This window comes from Chiloscyllium plagiosum, chromosome 13, assembly GCF_004010195.1.
Source record: "Chiloscyllium plagiosum isolate BGI_BamShark_2017 chromosome 13, ASM401019v2, whole genome shotgun sequence".
NCBI lineage: Eukaryota > Metazoa > Chordata > Chondrichthyes > Orectolobiformes > Hemiscylliidae > Chiloscyllium > Chiloscyllium plagiosum.
The window spans coordinates 51109090-51130196 of record NC_057722.1 but is presented as its reverse complement, the minus strand read 5'-3'; the positions used below and the strand labels follow the sequence as shown (position 1 = coordinate 51130196).

The 21107-nt window shown below is 39.1% G+C and overlaps 1 protein-coding gene across 1 annotated transcript; it reads right to left on the bottom strand.

Annotated features, from left to right (window-relative positions):
• Positions 1-2876: 2876 nt before the first annotated feature.
• dnajc19 (DnaJ (Hsp40) homolog, subfamily C, member 19) lies at positions 2877-21068 on the bottom strand. The gene is made up of 6 exons (XM_043702359.1): positions 20951-21068; positions 9351-9402; positions 7940-8013; positions 3718-3794; positions 3143-3213; positions 2877-3051 (listed from the first exon to the last, which is right to left on the bottom strand). Exons 1-6 carry the CDS (start codon positions 20951-20953, stop codon positions 2981-2983), a joined length of 348 nt encoding a protein of 115 aa, XP_043558294.1. The 5' UTR covers positions 20954-21068; the 3' UTR covers positions 2877-2980.
• Between the last annotated feature and the right edge of the window lie 39 nt (positions 21069-21107).

Genomic DNA, 21107 nt, shown 5'->3' with positions numbered 1-21107 from the left:
ATTAGTCCTACTTTTTCCCTGCTTGCCCTGACTGTTTGACTCTAAATAGAATAGCAGAGGTTAGATGGGCTTCAGATTTTCTTCACAGGTCAGCACATCGAGGGCCGAAGGGCCTGTACTGCCCTGTGATATTGTATGTTCTACTTGTGCAATGTTATGCCTTGCACATATGGAAAATCAGAGCGCCTACGCATCCTATTGCTCATTGTGCTTGGCTGTCCAGAATTTTATGAATTCTCTAGCCCTCTTGTACAATGCATCGGTCACCTCTGGCAGGAAAATGTCACAGATGAGCGTCGGAGGCTGAGGGGTGACCTTAGAGGTTTACAAAATTATGAGGAGCATGGATAGGATAAATAGACAAAGTCTTTTTCCTGGGGTCGGGGAGTCCAGAAGTAGAGGGCATAGGTTTAGGGTGAGGGGAAAGATATAAAAGAGACCTAAGGGCCAACGTTTTCCACACAGAGGATGGTACGTGCATGGAATGAGCTGCCAGAGGATGTGGTGGAGGCTGCTACAATTGCAACATTTAAGAGGCATTTGGATGGGTATAATGAATAAGAAGGGTTTGGAGAGATATGGGCCGGGCACAGGCAGGTGTGACTAGATAGGGTTGGGATATCTGGTCAACATGGACAGGTTGGACCGAAGGGTCTGTTTCCATACTGTACATCTCTATGACTCTGTCACTTGTTGAGCCCTGGAAGCATGGGAGACTTGTTTTGGTGTAATTTAATGAGGAGCCAACATTAAATCCTAGAACGTTGCCTTTAATTTGTGTGTAAATAACTGATGTTGAATATCTGAGGTTCCCACCAATAAGAGACTGGTGTCCCGCTTTCTCCTGCTGCTGGGGTCTGAACAAAGGCCTCAAGGAGCTGCTCAGAGTCTACCGTCTTGCCTGCTCAACCAGGCTTCACAAAGTGCAAACCTGGATGTCACTAGGTATTTTTCTCACATTCTGTATCTCCTCTGCCTCTCATAGGCGAGTTACTGTTGGCTACCAAATAAGAATTTTTAGCAAATCCTTGCACAGGAAAATAAGCTGTTGCTTTATGTTCCTCACTGGTTATAATACGGTCATATTTGTCCTTGACATCTGAAGCCATCTCAAGGTGAGACCTTGGTAAATGAGATTTTCAAGTGAATACCTCTGCTGCACTAAACTGCTTTGTAGACTGGATATAGATTTTTTTTTTTTTTTACAGAAACCATTTCTGGACCTTGCTTAATTTTAATGTGGCCTCACTGATAGTTCCAAATACATTCAGATTTTTCACCCTACTTTCAAAATGATCAGTGTATCTTGGGAACATTTGGAGCTACCAGTTTAACAAAGCCGTGTTCAAACAAGTCTTCCATGATGCTTGTGTTTAAAATGTATGGCTTAACTCCTCTTTCAGACATGACATCCATATTCTGGGATTAACCAGTTTTAATTATAGGTCAGCCCAATTTGATTTGGTATTAGGATGTGTTTTTGTGTTCAGACATGTCTCACACTGGAGAAACTGTACAAATAAATGTAAAAAAGGACTGTCAAATTGGTTACATCTGTTGGATGATAGAACTATCAAGATTTCTCCCTTTAAAAAAAACTGTAGGTTTCATCATGATATGGAACTCTATTTTATGTTAGTACTTAGTTATTAAATATTCAAGGCCACTTTAAAAGGCCTTTCTCGTCACCCAATGCAACTATTTTAACTAGGTATCGTCTCCTTGAAGCTAAATTGTATATAACTACCATTCATGCTATTCACTAAACATCTGTTCATGTTTTCACTTCAAGGAACCAGATCAAGAGTGCATTATTGAAAGAATTCTGTACTGTTACAAACTGGCATTTGGATTTAAGCAGTTGTCTACTCTTGTACACAAACAATCCTATTACATATTTCAAATAGGAGGGGAGTTCTCTATTTTAACCCGTGATCAATACCAAAAAGTCAATATTCAATTTCTAATTAGGTTATACAGCAACTTGCTGACGTGCATCTTGATGGCACACACTGCTTCTTCTGTGCAGTGGTAAAGACTGTCTATCTTTGTAGATGTGATGCAAATTAAGTGGGCTGCTTTGTGTATTATAGATAGATGACATGAGCATTATTAATGAACACTCCACTTCTGACCTTATGGAGGGAAGTAATGACTGAGCTTAAATTTGCAATATTGTAACATCTTCCATTTATTTAGGCTCTGAAGTAGCTGGTACTGCTGGTTTGTAATTGAAACTGTTAAAGGCACAAATGCCCAATAAAGTCAGACTAATTGTGCTTTTTGAGTTAAGTAACAAATCTAAAAACTGTAACATCACTCCAATCTTCCACTTACCTGAAGTCTCAAACCACTGTTAGAAAATGTTTCTGGAGGCACTTTGAGTGCAGGAAACACAGCCTGGTTTTCATTTTAGAAAAATTATAACAGACATTAAGGTTTGGCCTAATAGAGAAACTAAGTTGGTGGGCAAAAAGGATCCTCAAGAAATAACTAAAGCAATTTCATTAAGCATAGCTTTCCTCTACTGATAGATCATATGAATGAACACAGAACATAGAAAAGTTTAGCATAGAACAGAATGGTTCACTTTTAACTTGTTTTCACATCTGTATCCAATTGTTCTTAGAGGTTTCATGCTGAGGACTTGCCTCTTATTTTGAAAGAATTGTTAATCAGAATTTGATCCTAAAACCCCAGTTCCTCTAAAATTTCCCTTCAACAAGCAGTCTGTTTGTTGCACTCTGCACCCTTCAGGATGGCCCCACATGAAGAGAAAAGCACTTTGTGATCATTCCTCTGTTTTTTTCATGAAGTGAATCCTAATTCTAAAAGTCATTCTTCAATGTACAAAAATGTTACTGAATATCAGAGGATTTAAATGTAGGTTCTTTATTACATGATTAAATTAGCCTATTAGCACACCATAAACCATAATATATCCTCACTGCTGTGATAGTTCAACTGTCTTCATGCAAAATCATTTTTTGTTCTGAGAATCCAGTAAATCCTTAGCTTCATTGATTTTAGATGCAAGGTAAGGAGATCCACCTGTCAAACAAACCATTTTTTTCATTTTAAAATGAAAGCTACAATCCAATGCATTTAATAGGCATACCCAATTTTGAATAAGTGAACTCACCTTTGTCTGGGTGATTGAGCACCATGATCCTTCTATGTGCTTCTCGAATCTTAACTTTATTAGCTGTAGGACTATTAAACAGAAACTTTAAACCAAAAGTACTTTTCATAGGATAAAGTTTAACATGCAAAATTAACCAAAGGCCCATTATCCGATACCACCTGACTCATTAATCAAACAAATATTGAGTAGTCTACTTACTCCTATAAAATGATCTAATTAAAACATTGCATTAGAAACAAAAAATGCCAGAAATCTCAATGTACACATTGGATTATCTTTCATTGTTGGCAAGGTCAACCATTAGGAAACAATGTGCACATGTAAACAGAAATTTTATTACTTCAACTGAACACATTTGGACCAGTGTAGAGCACTAAGATTCCAAGACATTGAGAATTTGAATAATTAAGAATTATTGTATAATTTAGCATATAGAGCAGTGACCCAGGATTTACACAGCAAAAATTCATTTATTCATCTTGGAAATCATTTTAGTTGTGGGTTTAAAATGTAGTTATGACTATTAGTTGTGTAATATAAGGTTTTTATTGCAAATTAAAATGTTGTTTTACCTCACTCCCAAAATAAGAGCTGCTTCTCTCTTAGTCATTTTAGCCTCAAATCCACCCCTGTAGTATCCACTGAAAGCCTGAAAAGACAATTAGTTTTTTTTTTGCAAGATTGTCTCTGTAGAATGGGACACTGTTTTTGAAATAAGATCCAAGAATTTCTGGCAACTGAATCCAAGAAGTCAAACTATCCAAAGCTACAACAACAAAATAATTCCAAAATATATTTGTGGAACAATCAACAATAGGCATTTGATTTTATGCTGTTGTAAAGCAGTTTTAACACAAAGTTCACCTCTGAACTTGCAGTGTGGAAATATACTCCAAATACAATAGGTCGGTCACCTTTTCAGTGGAGGTCATAGATTAATTCAACATTGTAATACTATGCTTCAACTTGAATTTTTAAATGTAGGTTTGACTCTTGAGGTAGATAAAACAGACAAGTCCAAATGTATTGATTATCAGAAGGGAAAGAATTACAAGTATGGATCAGCCAAGTATAAGGATTTTAATAGTAACAATGAAAGATGTTCAGCATATCCAAGTTTATATGGTGCATGAGATATGGTTGTTATATTTCTAATACATTAAAGCTCTGGAAGTGAGATGCGTTGAAGTAACTGTAGTGCATTCTCTGGGAAGCAAGGGAGGAGATTGCAGAGCCATTGGCCTTGATCTTTATGTCCTCTTTGTCTACAGGAGTAGTCCCAGAAGACTGGCGGATAGCAAATGTGGTTCCCTTGTTCAAAAAGGGGAGTAGGGATAGCCCTAGTAACTATAGGCCGGTGAGTCTCACTTCTGTTGTGGGCAAAGTCTTAGAGAGAATCTCAGTTGTAGATTTCACTTTTGAACGTGACTTGTGTAGTTACTAGTTCCTGATGAAGAGCTCATGCTCGGAGCATCGATTCCCCTGCTCCTTGGATGCTGCCTGACCTGCTGTGCTTTTACGACATAGAACATAGAAGATTACAGCGCAGTTGAGGCCCTTCAGCCCTTGATGTTGCGCCAACCTGTCGAACCAATCTGAAGCCCTTCTAAACGACACTATTCTATTTTCGCCCATATGACTATCCAATGACCGTTTAAATGCCCTTAAAGTTGGCGACTCAACTACTGTTGCAGGCAGTGCGTTCCATGCGCCTACTATTCTGAGTGAAGAAACTACCTCTGACATCTGTCCTATACCTATCACCCCTCAATATAAAGCTAAGTCCCCTCAGGCCAGCCATCACCGTCCAAGGAAAAAGGCTATCACTGTCCACCCTGTCTAACCCTTTGATTATCTTATATATCTCAATTAAGTTGCCTCTCAAACTTCTTCTCGCTTAATATATTCTTTTTTAATGCTGCAGTTTCTGCACACAGCTTCTTTCCAGCAGCAATTTGCTGCTGCCTGACATGTGTTTCCACAGCAGTGGCAGTTTTGTGTCTGCGTTGGTGCTTGTCCCTGGGCCACCATTTTGTGAACTCTCAGCCACCATTTTGTGAGGTGTTGACCTTCCTTGGCTGCGAGTTCCATCACGGTTGCCATTCCCAGCACTTTCATTTAAGTGTAGTCACCTTTGCGTCAGTAATCTCTTCTGGATCGCTTCACATCTTACGGCAGGCTGCTACAAAAGGTAGAGTCTCGTGGGATCTGAGGTGAGTCTGCGTTGGTGCTTGTCCCTGGGCCACCATTAAGGGGGGGTAGATATAGGACTGGTGTTAGGGGTAGGTTCTTCACTCAGTGAGTCGTTAGTTCATGGAATGCCCTGCCAGTAACAGTGGTGGACTCTCCCTCTTTATGGGCATTTAAGAGGGCATTGGATAGGTATATGGAGGATAGTGGGTTAGTGTAGTTTAGGTGGGCTTGGATCGGCGCAACATCGAGGGCCCAAGGGCCTGTACTGCGCTGTATTCTTCTATGTTCTATGCATTGCTGTTTGAATATAGACATTGTAATCACAGTGCACCCTATACTGAAATTTGGGGAGAGGGGTGAATATTAAATCCAGTGCCAGGTCTGGTGCTGATCAAACACTTCCAATCATGAATTAAAACAAACTCACTGGTGGTGGTGGCAGCTATACAAACTCATATCCTCAACAATGGAAGAGTCTAGCATGTTAGTGCAAAAGATAAGGCTGAAACATTTGCAGCAATCTTCAGCCAGAAGTGGCAAGTGGGTAATCCATCTCAGCGGCCGAAAGTGGTCCTAACATCATAGATGCCAGTCTTCAGCCAATTTGATTCACTCCACCTAACAGGAAATAGTTGGAGGTACTCGACACTGCAAAGGCAATGGGCCCTGACAACATTCTGCCACAGTACTTGTGCTCCAGAACTTGCTACTCCCCTAGCCAAGCTATCCCAGTACCGCTACAACTACCTGATAATTTGGAAAATTGCCCAGGTATATTTTGTACACAAAATGGAGCACAAATCCAACCTGACCATTTACTGCCCTCAATCTACTCTCGATCATTGTATAATAATAGATAACACTGTTAATGACATCAGGCAGCTCCTGCTAAGCAACAGTCCACTCACTCACTGACACAGTTTGGGTACCACGATGGTCACAACTCCTGACCTCATTACAGCAGTGGTTCAAACAAAAAGAGCTGAATTCCCGAGGCAAGGTGAAAGCAATAGTTCTTGACGTCAAAATAACATTGACAGAGTGTGGCAAATGACCCCAAGCATATTTGGGATCAATGGCAATCTGGGGAAAACTCTCTGCTGGTGAGAGTCACTCCTGACACTTAAGGTTGTTGTGGTTTTTGAAGGTCAGTCATCTCAGCTCCAGGACATTGCTACAGGAGTTCCTCAGGATTGTGTCCTAAGCCCAGCCATATTCAGCTGCTTCAAATGACCTTTTCTACATTTGAAGTGAATGGTCGATGATTGCACAACGTTCAGGACCATTCAACGCCTCGATACTGATGCAGTCCATGTTTAAATTCAACAAGATCTGAACAATATCCAGGGTTAGACTGAAAAATGTCAAGTAACATTTGTGCCACTCAAGTGCCAGGCAACAATCATCTCCAATAAGAGAAAACCTAACTGCTGTTCTCTAACATTCAATAGTGTTAGTTGCTATCCTGGATATTACCACTGACCAGAAACTCAATTGGACTCACCATATAAATACATTGGCTAAAAGAGCAGGTCAGAGACTAGGAATATTGTGATGAGTAGCTCACTTTCTGACTCCCCAAACCCTGTCCACCATCTACAAGATACAAGTCAGGAATGTGGTGGAAAGGTCCCCACTTGCCTGGATGGGTGCAGCTCCAGTAAAAGCATGAAAGCTCAACATCATCCAGGATATATTAGCTACTACTACTACTACTACTTAAAAGATACAAGGCAGAAATTCACCAAAGATCATTACTCAGCACCTTTAAGCCCATGGTCACTAGAAGGACAAGGTCAGCAGATACTTAGGAAAGCCACCACCTGCAGGTTCCCTCCTAAGCCACTCACTGTACCTGACTTAGAAATATAACACTGGTCCTTCACTGTCACCAAATCAAAATCCTGGAATTCCCTCTGAGGGCAATGTGGGTTGCCTACACCGCATGGACTGCAGTGGTTCAAGGTGGCAGCTCACCTTCTCAAGGACAACTAGTAACATAATAAATGCTGGCTAGCTGGCTAGCAACCACCCACAATCTGTAAGTGAAAAAAAAAGCAAAATTGCCCTGATGTGAAAGGATGTTGTGAATATCCAGAGAAAAGCTAAATGTATGTTTCCATTTTTTTCTAGCTTAAGATAAAGAGATGATGGAATCAATGAGGATTTCAGGGATTGAGACACTTGCTGTAGAGTATCTAGCCTCTGTCCTGCACTTAGATCCATGGTTTTAAATTTGTTAATCTTGTGAAGCTCCCAGAGCAATCCTTATAGATTTTGATCAAGGCCATAATTTAGTGCAAATTTATAAAAGCTCCCTGCTATGCATTTAGCAGCAACTTGAAATAACACATATTTGTTTCTCTGATTGTACAGAAAAATCTGATCTAGATTTTAACCTTGGTCCCAGAAGTAAAGAACATGATTGTAAAATATAGTTGATGCATGAAAAGAAAATGTTAAGCCATTTAAAATACAGAGAACTATTTTAAAAATTTCTCATTTCTTATTGATTATTAACGAAAGAAAAACCAGCTTAGGAAAATTGACACTTTGCAAAATGAAATTTTGCATTCAATAAGCTAGAAAACAGAAACTAACCGACTTGGGCAGGCTTTGAATAGTTTGTTTCAAAGCAGGTTCCACATGCTTCATAGCCTTAACAACATAGCGGCCTAAGAAGGAAGAACAAACACATTAAAAAAGAAAAACAACATATAAAAGGTATACCTTAGCTCTTGAAGTATGTAGGAGTCCTCCAGCATATTCACTGGCTGCTTAAGAGGATAAGCGTTAACTAGAAATGTCACCTGTTTGGAGTTTTTTTTGTAATCCCAAGAATATATAGACATGTGCCTAATTTCACTTTTGTATTACCTAAGAAATACACACTGGGGGATGAATCGTGTGAGTGTGTAAGGTGTATAGTAGGGGTAGAATAATTTAAAAATAATGGGGAACATGGATAACAGCCTATATTCCCAAGAAAACAGACTAGGCACCTCAATTGAATTGTGATAAGGAATAAAGGGTGCCTCTCACGAGTAGGATTAGGCCAGAACTACACATCTTTTGTATTGTTGTAGCTACAATGATTTCAGCTCGTGAGTATGTTTAAATAAAAAAATGTCAAGAGGTCACGAAAGAATGATGTGGCCTGGGTAGGCACCAATGAGTATGTGTCGTCATTGTAATTGGATGAGTTAAGTCAGGTCCAAGTCCATGTTTGGGTTAAACAGGTTTCCATAAACTTTGTGATGTAAAGTAAATTAAGGGGGCACCTGAACAGATGTTATAAAGGCATTCAACCATCCAGAAGATGTGGGTAAGAATAACAAATGTGTAGGTACTCTACACATGTCACACCAACCAGATGAAGATTCCTGGCACAGGCTAGCAGGGATAAGTATAGGTGAGGGTCATAACGTTCTACCCACAGCTTAATGGATAATTTCATCATGATTACAGCTTTTGCTCAGATGCTATAACATATTAAATCTTGCTTATAATGAATACAGTCTATTGGTTATGGTGATTATACAAGTGGGAGTTGAATAATTTGGAATTTAGGTGTGAAATAACTCACTAGACAGAATCCCATTAGCGCAGCAAAAAAAAAGTCAGAATTGAAGATCTGAATTAAGTTTCATGTTGAGACGAATATTCAATGTTTCTTTACTTAAAAATTAAAACTGCATTGTACATACTGCCTCCCTGTCTCCAACTGCACCTAGCCAGCCAATGTAACACTTAAGATTTGGGTTTCATCTGATTCCCTTTTCATCCCAAGCAGCCTTGGAATAACCATCATATATAATAAGTGGTAAAGTGCACAAATATAGCAACTTCACATTCACACAGGACTTATATTTCTATTCATGCTCAGTTGACAACATAGCTTTAGAATAAAAAAGTGTGTAACTGCAAACATACAAGTTACATAAATAAAAAAGAAAACACAAGCATACAAAATGCTCTATTACGAAAGGTTAAGTTGTATTTCAGTACAAACCTGCAAATGCTGCAGCAGCAACTGTCAGACCAACTGCTATCATAGTGGTTGCCTGGATGTTGTAAAAGAGCATGTTATTACATATATTTTAAACAAACTTTGAATTTATATTTTAAAAAGCAAAACTAGTGAAGCATTCATTTCATTTGGCAAAGAGGTTTCTAAACTTCCACGACCCCTTGCATGAACTGTTTTTGAATTTCACTCCTGAAAGATTTGTGAACGAAGATAAATTCTCTCTATCTACCCTATGTTACTCCATTGAAAACTTCAATCAAAAGTCGCTCCTTATCTTTTAAATTTCAGAGAATGTAACTGTTTAGTAAGTTCTCCTATATTAACCCAAGGAATACAAGTATTACTCTGGTAATTTGTACTGCACTCAAGACCAAAATATTCTTCAGGTATGGTGCCCAGAATTGCTGACAGAATTCAGATATAATTTAACCAGGGCTTCATTTACCAGAAACAAAATTGCTACCAAATCCCTTTTTAGTCCTCCACATATAAAAAAAAACAAGATTCATAAGGTGTGTGGATTATTTTCTGTACTTGTTCGTTATAAATTTATGAACTCCAATGTATAGACCTGAAGGTCCAAACATCAGGTGAGGAGTTTAAATTTAAGTACGTAAATGTGGAATAAAAATAACAATGGCTATGAAACTCCCTGACTGTCAAAACAACATTTAGTTAACTGGTGTCCTTGTCTGGTCTGTTCTATACATGATTCCAGATTCACAAGAATGTGGTTGGCTTCTAAATGCCTTTGAAAGTCTTGATAGGTTTGCAAAGTAGACACAGTCTAAAGAACACAGCAAACCAGGCAGCATCAGACATTGGAGAAGTCAAGGTTTCAGGTCTAACCGTTCCAGCCTCCTGCTTGTTTTGATAGACATAACCTAGCTTGCAAATCTAAGACAAATAGAATCACTGGACCATCTAGTAGTGACCCAGACACACACAGCCTCTACAGAGTCAACTGGGCATTCTCACTAATATTTGCAGACATGTCAAAATTGGGACAGCAGTCTCAGACCAATCAATAAAGTGGGTTCATAACTGTTAGTTAATGCCCAGATTCCTCCATTAACATTCCGGAGTATATCCTATTCCAATGGCTGGTGAGGCAAACTAGAAGGATGCAGCAGAGTGGTATACAGTAAAAAGGGAGTGAGGAAAGAATTCTCAACATTAATTCCTGATATAATTGAGTCTTGAGGCACAGGATCAACAGAGAACAAATAAACTTATTTGATTGCCACATAATGACTTCTCTCAGCTGACAAATCAGTACTCCTTCACATCCATAATCACTTGAAAGTAAAGGGTCACGAGATGATAAAAATACACATTGGACGTTGATAAATTTTAAATCAACACCCATCACCAAACTGGGTTGGTACTGTTATCACTTAATGTGGTCTAAAGAATGAGGAACAGGTGATGGATATATTAAGGGTCAATTGGGTATAATTGGCTATATAAGTGTGAGAAGCTGGTAATCAGTGAGGTGAGAGTGACATGAATTGCAAAAAGGTTCTCCAAGTGTGGATTTGAACTGTTTAAATGTTATCTTCTGGTATGTAATATTGGTAGCAGAGGATGGTGAAGTCAAAATTTGACAAATTGCGGTATGTTTACCCATTCCTGTTTTTTTCAAACTATGAGCCCTATGACCAGTGAAAGGATGAAGTGGTGATGTGGACACAAATTACTACTTTTAAAAAACAAACAAATAGGTAACAAAGTCTGACCATAGTAATTTTATTATAATACTGAAGCAGAATAAGAAGCGAAGTATTTTTTCCCCCCAGAATTGAAGACTGATCATTTAAACACATACAAAGGTTTGGACAGATTATTAACTTTCATTGATTTAAGTTTAATCAAAAAGTGATTTATTAACTGTTTACAAGATGTAATGAGATTGACAAATTTAGAAAGACTGAGAATAATACCATGAAAAAGAGTACATGCTGACATACAATAGACCATATTAAAGATGCAGAAATTTCATTTGGAAACTCATCTGTGCTGGCATTTAAGTTGTTGGACTATGCCAAAATTAAAAATTAACTGACTTTATTTCTAGTTTTTACAAGAGTTAAATTTGTGGATAAACATACACTGTTACAACAAATACTGGAGTCTAAAATTCTCAGGAAAGCATTCTTTTCCAGTAGCATTCGTAGTCCAAAGGGGGAAGTCAGTGATAAAACAGAAGATGGAGGTCAGATTAATAAATTTGTGAAACCATCTAGATACAGGTGACAGGTGACAACATAAAACTACAACTAATAGAAATGAAAACAGACTACTGATAATTTTGAGGAGCAAAGAGAAGTTGGGATTTGCAATAAGACTGAACTCTGGAACTACTTAGGGTGTGGTCAATGCTTTAGGTGTAAGTCAAAGTACCATTGTGGCATGAACAATCCTAAATCCTCATATTTGAAAGTAAGTCTTAAATGGAAGTTGAAGGTACAGATCAAAGACAGGGCCCTATATTGCTCAAAAGTACTTTCACCCAGTGAAGAATGTATTAGTGCCAAGGTCATTTAATTGTGCAGTTTTAGCTATTGAATGCATGTCCAGTGTGTGGATAATCTGGTTAAAATGCTATCAAGACTCAAAAAAAGCACATTTGAAACTGGATATGGAAAATGACAAAGCCATTTATTGAAAAGTGTGTAAAGTGCATTTTCACAAAATCAGGAGAGTTTTATTGTAACAACCTTTTTATTAAATGTTATTGATAGAAATTTAGACAACAATTTCTTTATGTTGAAATCAGATAGGTAATTTGCCCTTCCATCCTCAAGAGTTAAAACATTTAGTAAAGGATGCAAGAATAATGGATGGACAGTATGATAAACTTATAAATGACGTGTGATATTTGTTTTAAAAAACTAAAGAATGCCTCGCAGCCAACAAATCTGCCCTTAAGAGTTCAATGAGAGAGTTGCTGTGCACCTAAAGTCATGTGATAAAGACATTTTCATTTTGTAAACTTGGCAAACCAGATTTTGTCAGATACAATAATACAATGCAAGGATAAAATAATTATTGATAAATTGATGGAAATGGTGATAGGAACTGAATCTGGACCACTGGCCGTCAAGGGGATTTCTTATTGATGAATTTAGAGATGTGTATGAATATGGCAGCAGAAAACCTTTTAGCAATCAAGTGTGCAAAAGAAACCATTAAGTAACAGATAAAATGGTTCATAAAAATTCAGCAGACTAACATGGACTATATGTGCAAAGAATGTGTTACAGCTGGTTATACTTCATTCAGATCAGTTTTTGGTAGGAATCCTAAAGTTCCACCAGTAAAAACTGATCAAGCTTTAACTTGGGAAAATGCTACAATGAGGTCTTCATACTCAGTATTTGAGGCCACTACATTCAGGTAGAAAGACATTTTTAAAACTCAAGTCTCAATGAATTTATTAAGCCTGAAGATATAAAGGTAATTGAAATCAAGGAGATTTAGTTTCTTATGGGAGAGGGATTTAAAGGTGAAAGCAAGCATTGTAGGATGAGGTTTTGAAGAAGAAAATGGGGGACCAAGATATATGATAGATTCAACAGGAACAGAAAAAGCAAGTGTGAAAGTTTTCTTGGCTCTGTTAATAACAAATGTTTTGGAGTATAGATCAATTGATATTAAAGCTTCATTTTTGCAGCAACATCATCACGAGAGGGAAATGCTGCTTTGTCCTCCAAGAGGTACTGTCCCATCCTTGAAGTTAAACATGCAATGGCCGAAATGATGCCTCAAATTTGATACTTCTCAGTAAGGTCTGCCCTGCCTTCAGTTAAACGCAGACCCTGCCATGTCATACTGATAGCATGTGGGCAAGCTTTCAATAATTTTTTTGTGGGGTGGGAGCATTGAATTTGAAAACGTTGTCATAAGTGAACTTAAATCAAAATTCAAATCGGAAGTCAGATTTCAGGTGATTTTTATTTTGGACTGGAAATCAGATGGAACAGATCAAGTGTCACTTAGCAAGGTAGGATCTCAAAAAAAAGCAGCTTTTAAAACTGAAGTGGGGGCAGTTGTGAAGATTAATTTGCCAGCTGAATTGGCTGAAATAGTTGTGCACCAGCATTAAAGTTCCAAGGTGTAAGATATTATTTGGGCAAACAAAACATTTGAAATAAACCATAGTTTTGAAACTTCAATCATTGGGAGATGTCAGGAACATAAACCTTGGAAGAAATTCTATAAATAAATTTAGCAGCAATACTCATCACATTGATAAGTCAGTATGGGATAACATATGTAAAATGTGAATGAACACAGATGGAGGATCAATATTGCAGTTTTAAAACAGCTGCTGGAGAATGGAGGAATTTTCAAACTGAAATGGGTGGATAGCAGCAGTCAGCTATGATTGTTTTACAAGAAAAGAGATTAAGAAATGTAGGACATACACAGGAAAGAGTGCTTTGAACTTTAATGGGCAAAGAACACAAGGGACTATCTTGTGAATTTGTATTTGCTCTATACATTTATACTTATAGATTTAAAAGATCTGAAAAGGAGTTTGATGGAATGAGGGAATTGTGTGATTTGATTGTATAAATTCAGGGGGTGTGTAGTATTGAATGGGATGACCAAATACAAGTGATTGTGAACCTAATGGAATGTTGACATTTATTGCTAGGAGAATGGAATGTAAAAGTAGTTATGTTTTTGTACACTGTATTCAGAGAAGACACATTTAGAGTGCTGTATGCAGTTTTGGTCTTCATAAAAGGATGAAAATGTGAGAGAAGGTTCACTCAACCAATTATGGAATGGGGTACAAGGAAAGGTTGAACTGGCTGGCCCTACATCCAGTGGAATTTTTTTCTAACAAGAGGTGATGTTACTGAAAGAAACATTGAGGGGTCTTGACAAGGTGGATGCTGAAAGGATATCTGTTGAGGAGGGAAGATACTATTTTTAAACTCTGTCCCCTAGTTTTGAAGGGGTAAGAAATAAGAATGATGAGAATTTATTTCTGAAGGTCACAAGTCTTTGCACTGTTTCTCAGAATTCAGGGGAAGCATAGCCAATGAATATTTTATAACAAACAAGGGTATACAGGGTAGCTTGGAAAGCAGTGTTGAGAATAAAATCAGCTCAGCCATGACCTTAATAAATAAGACAAGGGGCGGAATAATATTTTGTTCATAGGATGTGGCTGTGTCTAGATTCACCAGCCAATACAAACTGTCACTGACCACCCTGTCAAGCTCCTTCAAAACTTTGTCTTTTGATGAGATCACTTCTCATTCTTTTAAACCACAAAGAGTAAGCATCGCATTGCAGGAACCAATCCAGTGAACCATCATTATTGCCTACATGTAAGTGTACTTTTCATTGGATGTGGCAATACAGAGTACAGTACTCCAAGAATAATTTTAGCAAAACCCTATACAATTATATAGGAGTTCCATACTCTTACATGCTAGTATAGCAGAGGAGAGTGTGATTGCCTTTGATCAAGACAGTATTTGACAATGGCATCAAAGAGTCCTAGGAAAATGACAGTCAATGGGAATCAGGGTAATCTCTTCAAAGTTGAAGCCATGCCTAGCACAAAGGAAAATAGTTGTTGTTCAAGGGCCAATCATTTCAGCTCCAAGACAACTTTGCAGAAGTTCATCAGAATAGTATCCTCAGCCCAAACATCTTCAGCTTCTTCATAAAATTACTTTGCCTCTGATTTTATGGAGTCCGAGTGATTGTATAGTAGTCAGAAACATTCACAACTCCAAATGCAGCAACACTTGGATAGTATTCAGGCCTAGGCTGATAGAAGTAATAATCAGCCCAGGCCGGTCCAAGGCTTGCTGCGTGTGGAGTTGTGAATGTTTCTGAACACACCATCTGCAAGTGCCCCTTCAAAGTGCACACCATCTGACTTCAAATGATATTGATGTTTCTTCACTGTCACTGGATAAAAATCATTGAACTCTTTTCCCAAAAGCACAGCTGTGTCCTCTCACACCAAGGCCTGGAGCTGTTCAATGACACAGCTGGCCACCATCTTCTTCAGGAAAATTAGGAATTGGCAGTAAATGCTGGACTAGGCAGTAATGGCCATAATCGCATGAAAGAAAGAAAATCCCTTTGCAATATTGGCTGAACAACTGTTCCGCTTCTTAATTAGATGCATACTAACTTTGAGATATTTGTGCACGTATGTCCAAGTTCTCCTGAACCTCAAAAACTGGAAAAAGTTTAACACCTTTTCAAAACAAAAAGTCTGTCTTGTTTTAAAATTCATACACAAATGAAGAATATCACTTTTCTTCCTTTCCCCATAAACCTTCATCTGTCACCACGTTGCCCTCAAACCTGTCTCTCTTCAGCTGCCTTTGTGTCTTCTCCCTCCCTTCCCCCCTGCCTTCACAGCTTATATTCCCATTTAGTTATTGCATCAGCAGCAAATTTGGAATTTTATTCTTGGTCTCTTTGCCAAAGTCATTAATCTAGACTATAAACAGCTGATTATTGCAGCACTTTAATCAATCTACCAACATAAACTACTCATTTATCCCTACTTTCTATTTTCTGTCCATTATCCAATCTTTCAACTGTGCTACTATTACTCCCAACTCCGAGATTTTGCCTTTAGTGAAGTATACTAAACACTCTTTGGAAATCCAATGACATTTATGAATTCCTCTATTTACTAGTTATATCCTCAAAAACACTGCTCAAAAATAACTACCTATTTGTAAAACCGTGCAGACTTCATCTGATCCTTTGAATTATTTTTCACTTTTAATTTTTCTATAGTAGTCGATCCTAGCATTTTCCTAATAAATGACATCATGCTCATTGCCCTATAATCTCATCTTGACTCTCCCTTCTTTCCTGAAAAAGTGTTATATTTAAATTCTGATCTGCTTGGATGGGTATAACTTATGGGTATCAGAATATCAGCAGCAGCATATTCATCTGTAATCCTTAACTCATTCTTACCAATCTACTTGATGCAATTTTAAGTTTCCTGGACTGTACTGGTAGGATTGACCACAGTTAACAAAACATTAACTCAATTTCTCTTTACAGATGCTACTAGACCAGAGTTTCCCCAGTACTGGTTTTGTTTCAAATCACTTTTAGTGCTGTTTGAACTCAATTCTGCTTTTCAAATTGAAAACCAATAAAATTGCATTTTAAAATAAACACTATAAAAAAGATAGTAATTGTTAATCTTACCACTACTCTAACATCAGGGATTCATATTCCCCTCCCTTGTCCACATTCCCTCTGGCACACTCCTCCTCCATTCCCAACATTTCTACACACTCCCACTGCACCTTCCTTCCACACTCAATTGCAGAAGGTGTAATATCTGCCCCTTTATCTCCCCATCATCCAAGGCTCCAGACACACCTTCTGGGTGAAGCAGTGATTTACTTGGACTTCACTCAATTTAGTCTACTGTATTTGATGTTCTCAACGTGCTCTGTGTTGCAGAGACAAAATACAGGCTGGGTGACAACTTTGCAGAACACCTGCAAAAGTAATCCCAAACTTCATTGCCTTTCATTTCAACACAGCCACATTTGCACTGCAACTTTCCTTTCACAGGTTTGCCACAGCATTCCAGCTTGCCACAGCATTCCAGCCTGCCACAGCATTCCAGCCAGCCACAGCACAAGCTCAAAAAGCAATGTCTCATTTTCCACTTGGGGACCCCGCAGTTCCTGGAGCTCAACACCAAATTCAATAACTTTAAAGCCTAATTTCATCATCCCCTGGCAGCTCCTCCCTTATTCCACCCTTTTCAGCCACCCCACATCTAGTCTGGTTAGTACATGTTGCTTTTAGCAATCATCCATTCCATTGTACTCCTAGGCACATTATACTGATTGCATTCAGCAAAGCTAACTCATTTTCTAACTCAAGCAATATAAGTGATTAAAAGCTATGTCCTGGCCAGCTATCTAATCGTGTTTACCTACCCCTTCCATGTCTTTCTAGGCTCCATCTCCACCTATCCCTTACCTTCCCACATCAACTTCAGCAAAAATACCACTTATTACTAACTATCAATTCTGATGAAGAGTCATAGAGTAAAAGATGTACAGCATGGAAACAGATATTTCAGTCCAACCCATCCATGCCGACCAGATATCCCAACCCAATCTAGTCCCAACTGCCAGCACTCAGCCCATATCCCTCCAAACCCTTCCTATTCATATACCCATCCAAATGCATCTTCAATGTTGCAATTGTACCAGCCTCCACCACTTCCTCTGGCAGCTCATTCCATATACGTACCACTCTCTGTGTGAAAAGGTTGCCTATTAGGTCTCATATCTTTCCCCTCTCACCCTAAACCTATGCCCTCTAGTTCTGGACTCCCCGGCCCCAGGGAAAAGACTTTGCCTATTTACCATATCCATGCCCCTCAATTTTGTAAACCTCTATAAGGTCACCCCTCAGCCTCTGACGCTCTAGAGAAAACAACCCCAGCCTGTTCAGCCTCTCCCTATAGCTCAAATCCTCCAACCCTGCCAACATCCTTGTAAATCTTTTCTGAACCTTTTCAAGTTTCATAACATCTTTCCGATAGGAAGGAGACCAGAATTGCATGCAATATTCCAACAGTGACCTAACCAATGTCCTGTACAGCCGCAACACGACCTCCCAACTCCTGTACTCAATACTCTGACCAATAAAGGAAAGCATACCAAACGCCGCCTTCACTAGCTGTCTACCTGCGACTCCACTTTCAAGGAGCTATGAACCTGCACTCCAAGGTCTCTTTGTTCAGCAACACTCCCTAGGACCTTACCATTAAGTGTGTAGGTCCTGCTAAGATTTGCTTTTCCAAAATGCAGCACCTCGCATTTATCCGAATTAAACTCCATCTGCCACTTCTCAGCCCATTGGCCCATCTGGTCCAGATTCTGTTGTAATCTGAGGTAACCCTCTTCGCTGTCCACTAAACCTCCTATTTTCGAGTCATCTGCAAACTTACTAACTGTACCTCTTATGCTCGCATCCAAATCATTTATGTAAATGACAAAAGTACACAATCCAGCACCAATCCTTGTGGCACTCCACTGTTCACAGGCCTCCAGTCTGAAAAACAACCCTCCACCACCTAATCAATCTCCCATAGGGAACCTTGTCGAACACCTTACTGAAGTCCATATAGATCACATCTACCACTCTGCCCTCATCAATCCTCTTTGTTACTACTTCAAAAAACTCAATCAAGTTTGAGAGACATGATTTCCCATGCACAAAGCTATGCTGACCATCCCTGATCAGTCCTTGCCTTTCCAAATACATGTACATCCTATCCCAACGATTCCCTCCAACAACTTGCCCACCACCGAGGTCCCGCTCACTGGTCTATAGTTCCCTGGCTTGTCCTTACCACCCTTCTTAAACAGTGACACCACGTTTGCCATCCTCCAGTCTTCCAGCATCTCACCTGTGACTATCAATGATACAAATATCTCAGCAAGAGGCCCAGCAATCACTTCTCTAGCTTCCCACAGAGTTCTCGGGTACACATGATCAGGTCCTGGGGATTTATCCGCCTTTAACCATTTCAAGACATCCAGCACTTCCTCCTCTGTAATCTGGACATTTTGCAAGATGTCATCATCTATTTCTCTACAGTCTATATCGTCCATATCCTTTTCCACAGCAAATACTGATGCAAAATACTCTTAGTATCTCCCCCATTTTCTGCAGCTCCACACAAAGGCCACCTTTGCTGATCTTTGAGGGGCCCTATTATCTCCCACATTACCCTTTTGTCCTTAATGTATTTGTAAAAACCCTTTGGATTCTCCTTAATTCTATTTGCCAAAGCTATCTCATGTCTGCTTTTTGCCCTCCTGATTTCCCTCTTAAGTATACTCCTACTTCCTTTATACTCTAAGGATTCACTTGATCTATCCTGTCTGCCTATACCTTACATATGCCTCCTTCTTTTAGTTAACCAAACCCTCAATTTCTTTAGTCATCCAGCATTCCCTATACCTAACAGCCTTTCCTTTCACCCTGACAGGAATATACTTTCACTGGATGCTTGTTATCTCATTTCTGAAGGCTTCCCATTTTCCAGCTGTCCCTTTACCTACGAACAGCTGCCCCCAATCAGCTTTTGAAAGTTCTTGCCTAATACCGTCAAAATTAGCCTTTCTCCAATTTAGAACTTCAACTTTTAGATCCGGTCTATCCTTTTCCATCATTATTTTAAATCTAATAGAATTATGGTCACCGGCCCCAAAGTGCTCCCCCACTGACACCTCACTCACCTGCCCTGACTTATTTCTCAAGAGTAGGTCAAGTTTTGCACCTCCTCTAGTAGGTACATCCACTTACTGAATCAGAAAATTGTCTTGTACGCACTAAACAAATTCCTCTCCAACTAAACCCTTAACACTATGGCAGTCCCAGTCTTTGTTTGGAAAATTAAAATCCCCTGCCATAACCACCCTATTATTCTTACAGATAGCTGAGATCTCCTTACAAGTTTGTTTCTCAATTTCCCTCTAACTATTACTGGGTCTATAATACAATCCCAATAAGATGATCATTCCTTTCTTATTTCCTAGTTCCACCCAAATAACTTCCCTGGATGTATTTCCAGGAATATCCTCTCAGCACAGCTGTAATGCTGTCCCATATCAAAAATGCCACTCCCCTTCCTCTCTTGCCTCCCTTTCTCTCCTTCCTGTAGCATTTGTATCCTGGAACATTAAGCTGCCAGTCCTGCCCATCCCTGAGCTGTGTTTCTGTAATTGCTATGATATCCTAGTCCCATGTCCCTAACCATGCCCCGAGTTCATCTGCCTTCCCTGTTAGGCCCCTTGCATTGAAATAAATGCAATTTAATTTATTAGTCCTACCTTGTCCCTGCCTGCCCTGACTGTTTGACTCACTTCTGTTCTCAAATGGACTTAAAACATTAACTCTGCTTTCTTCCCACAGATGCTGTTAGATCTGCTGAATTTCTCCAACAATTTTTGTTTCAGATCTCCAGAATCCAAAGTTTTGTTTTATTTCATAAATGTTGCATGCCAGACTTCAAATCATACAACACAGAAATAGACCTGTCAGTCCAATACATCTACTCTCACCAAACATCCTAATCTGACTCAAGTCCCATGTGCCAACATTTGGCCCACATTGCTCTAAAGCCTTCCTATTCATAAACCCATCCAGATTCCTTTTAAGTGTTTAGTTGTACCAACTTCCACCACTTACTCTGGCAACTCATTCCGTACACGCACCACACTCTACGTGTGGTAGTTAACCCCCAGGCCCTTTTTAACTCTTTCCTCTCTTACCTTAAAGCTATGCCCTCCAGTTTTGGACTCTCCCATCTTAGGAAAAAGATCTTGGCTATGTCCCTCATGGCTCAGTCACATCGCCCCGCTAGCCTCAATTATAAATGGGTCGCTAATGAATCTGCTCGTACAAGTATCGTGAAAAGCACAAGATGATTGCAAATCTGAAGCTGTTTTAAAAGCACTCAGGTCTTTGCACTGAGTGTGTAATCTGCTTCTCTAAAGAGAGACAGCCTTTCAGATTTAAACCATTCAACAACTTACCATTTTTAATCGAGAAATATAAACATTAGCTACGTGCTAACATCCTTTACCGATTAGTCGTTGCATCCCAACTGAAAAACACACGTGACCAACACAACCGTTCGCGAACTGTGCCGTACATCAGTATTACTGTCGTAAAATGACCGCCGTTGACGGG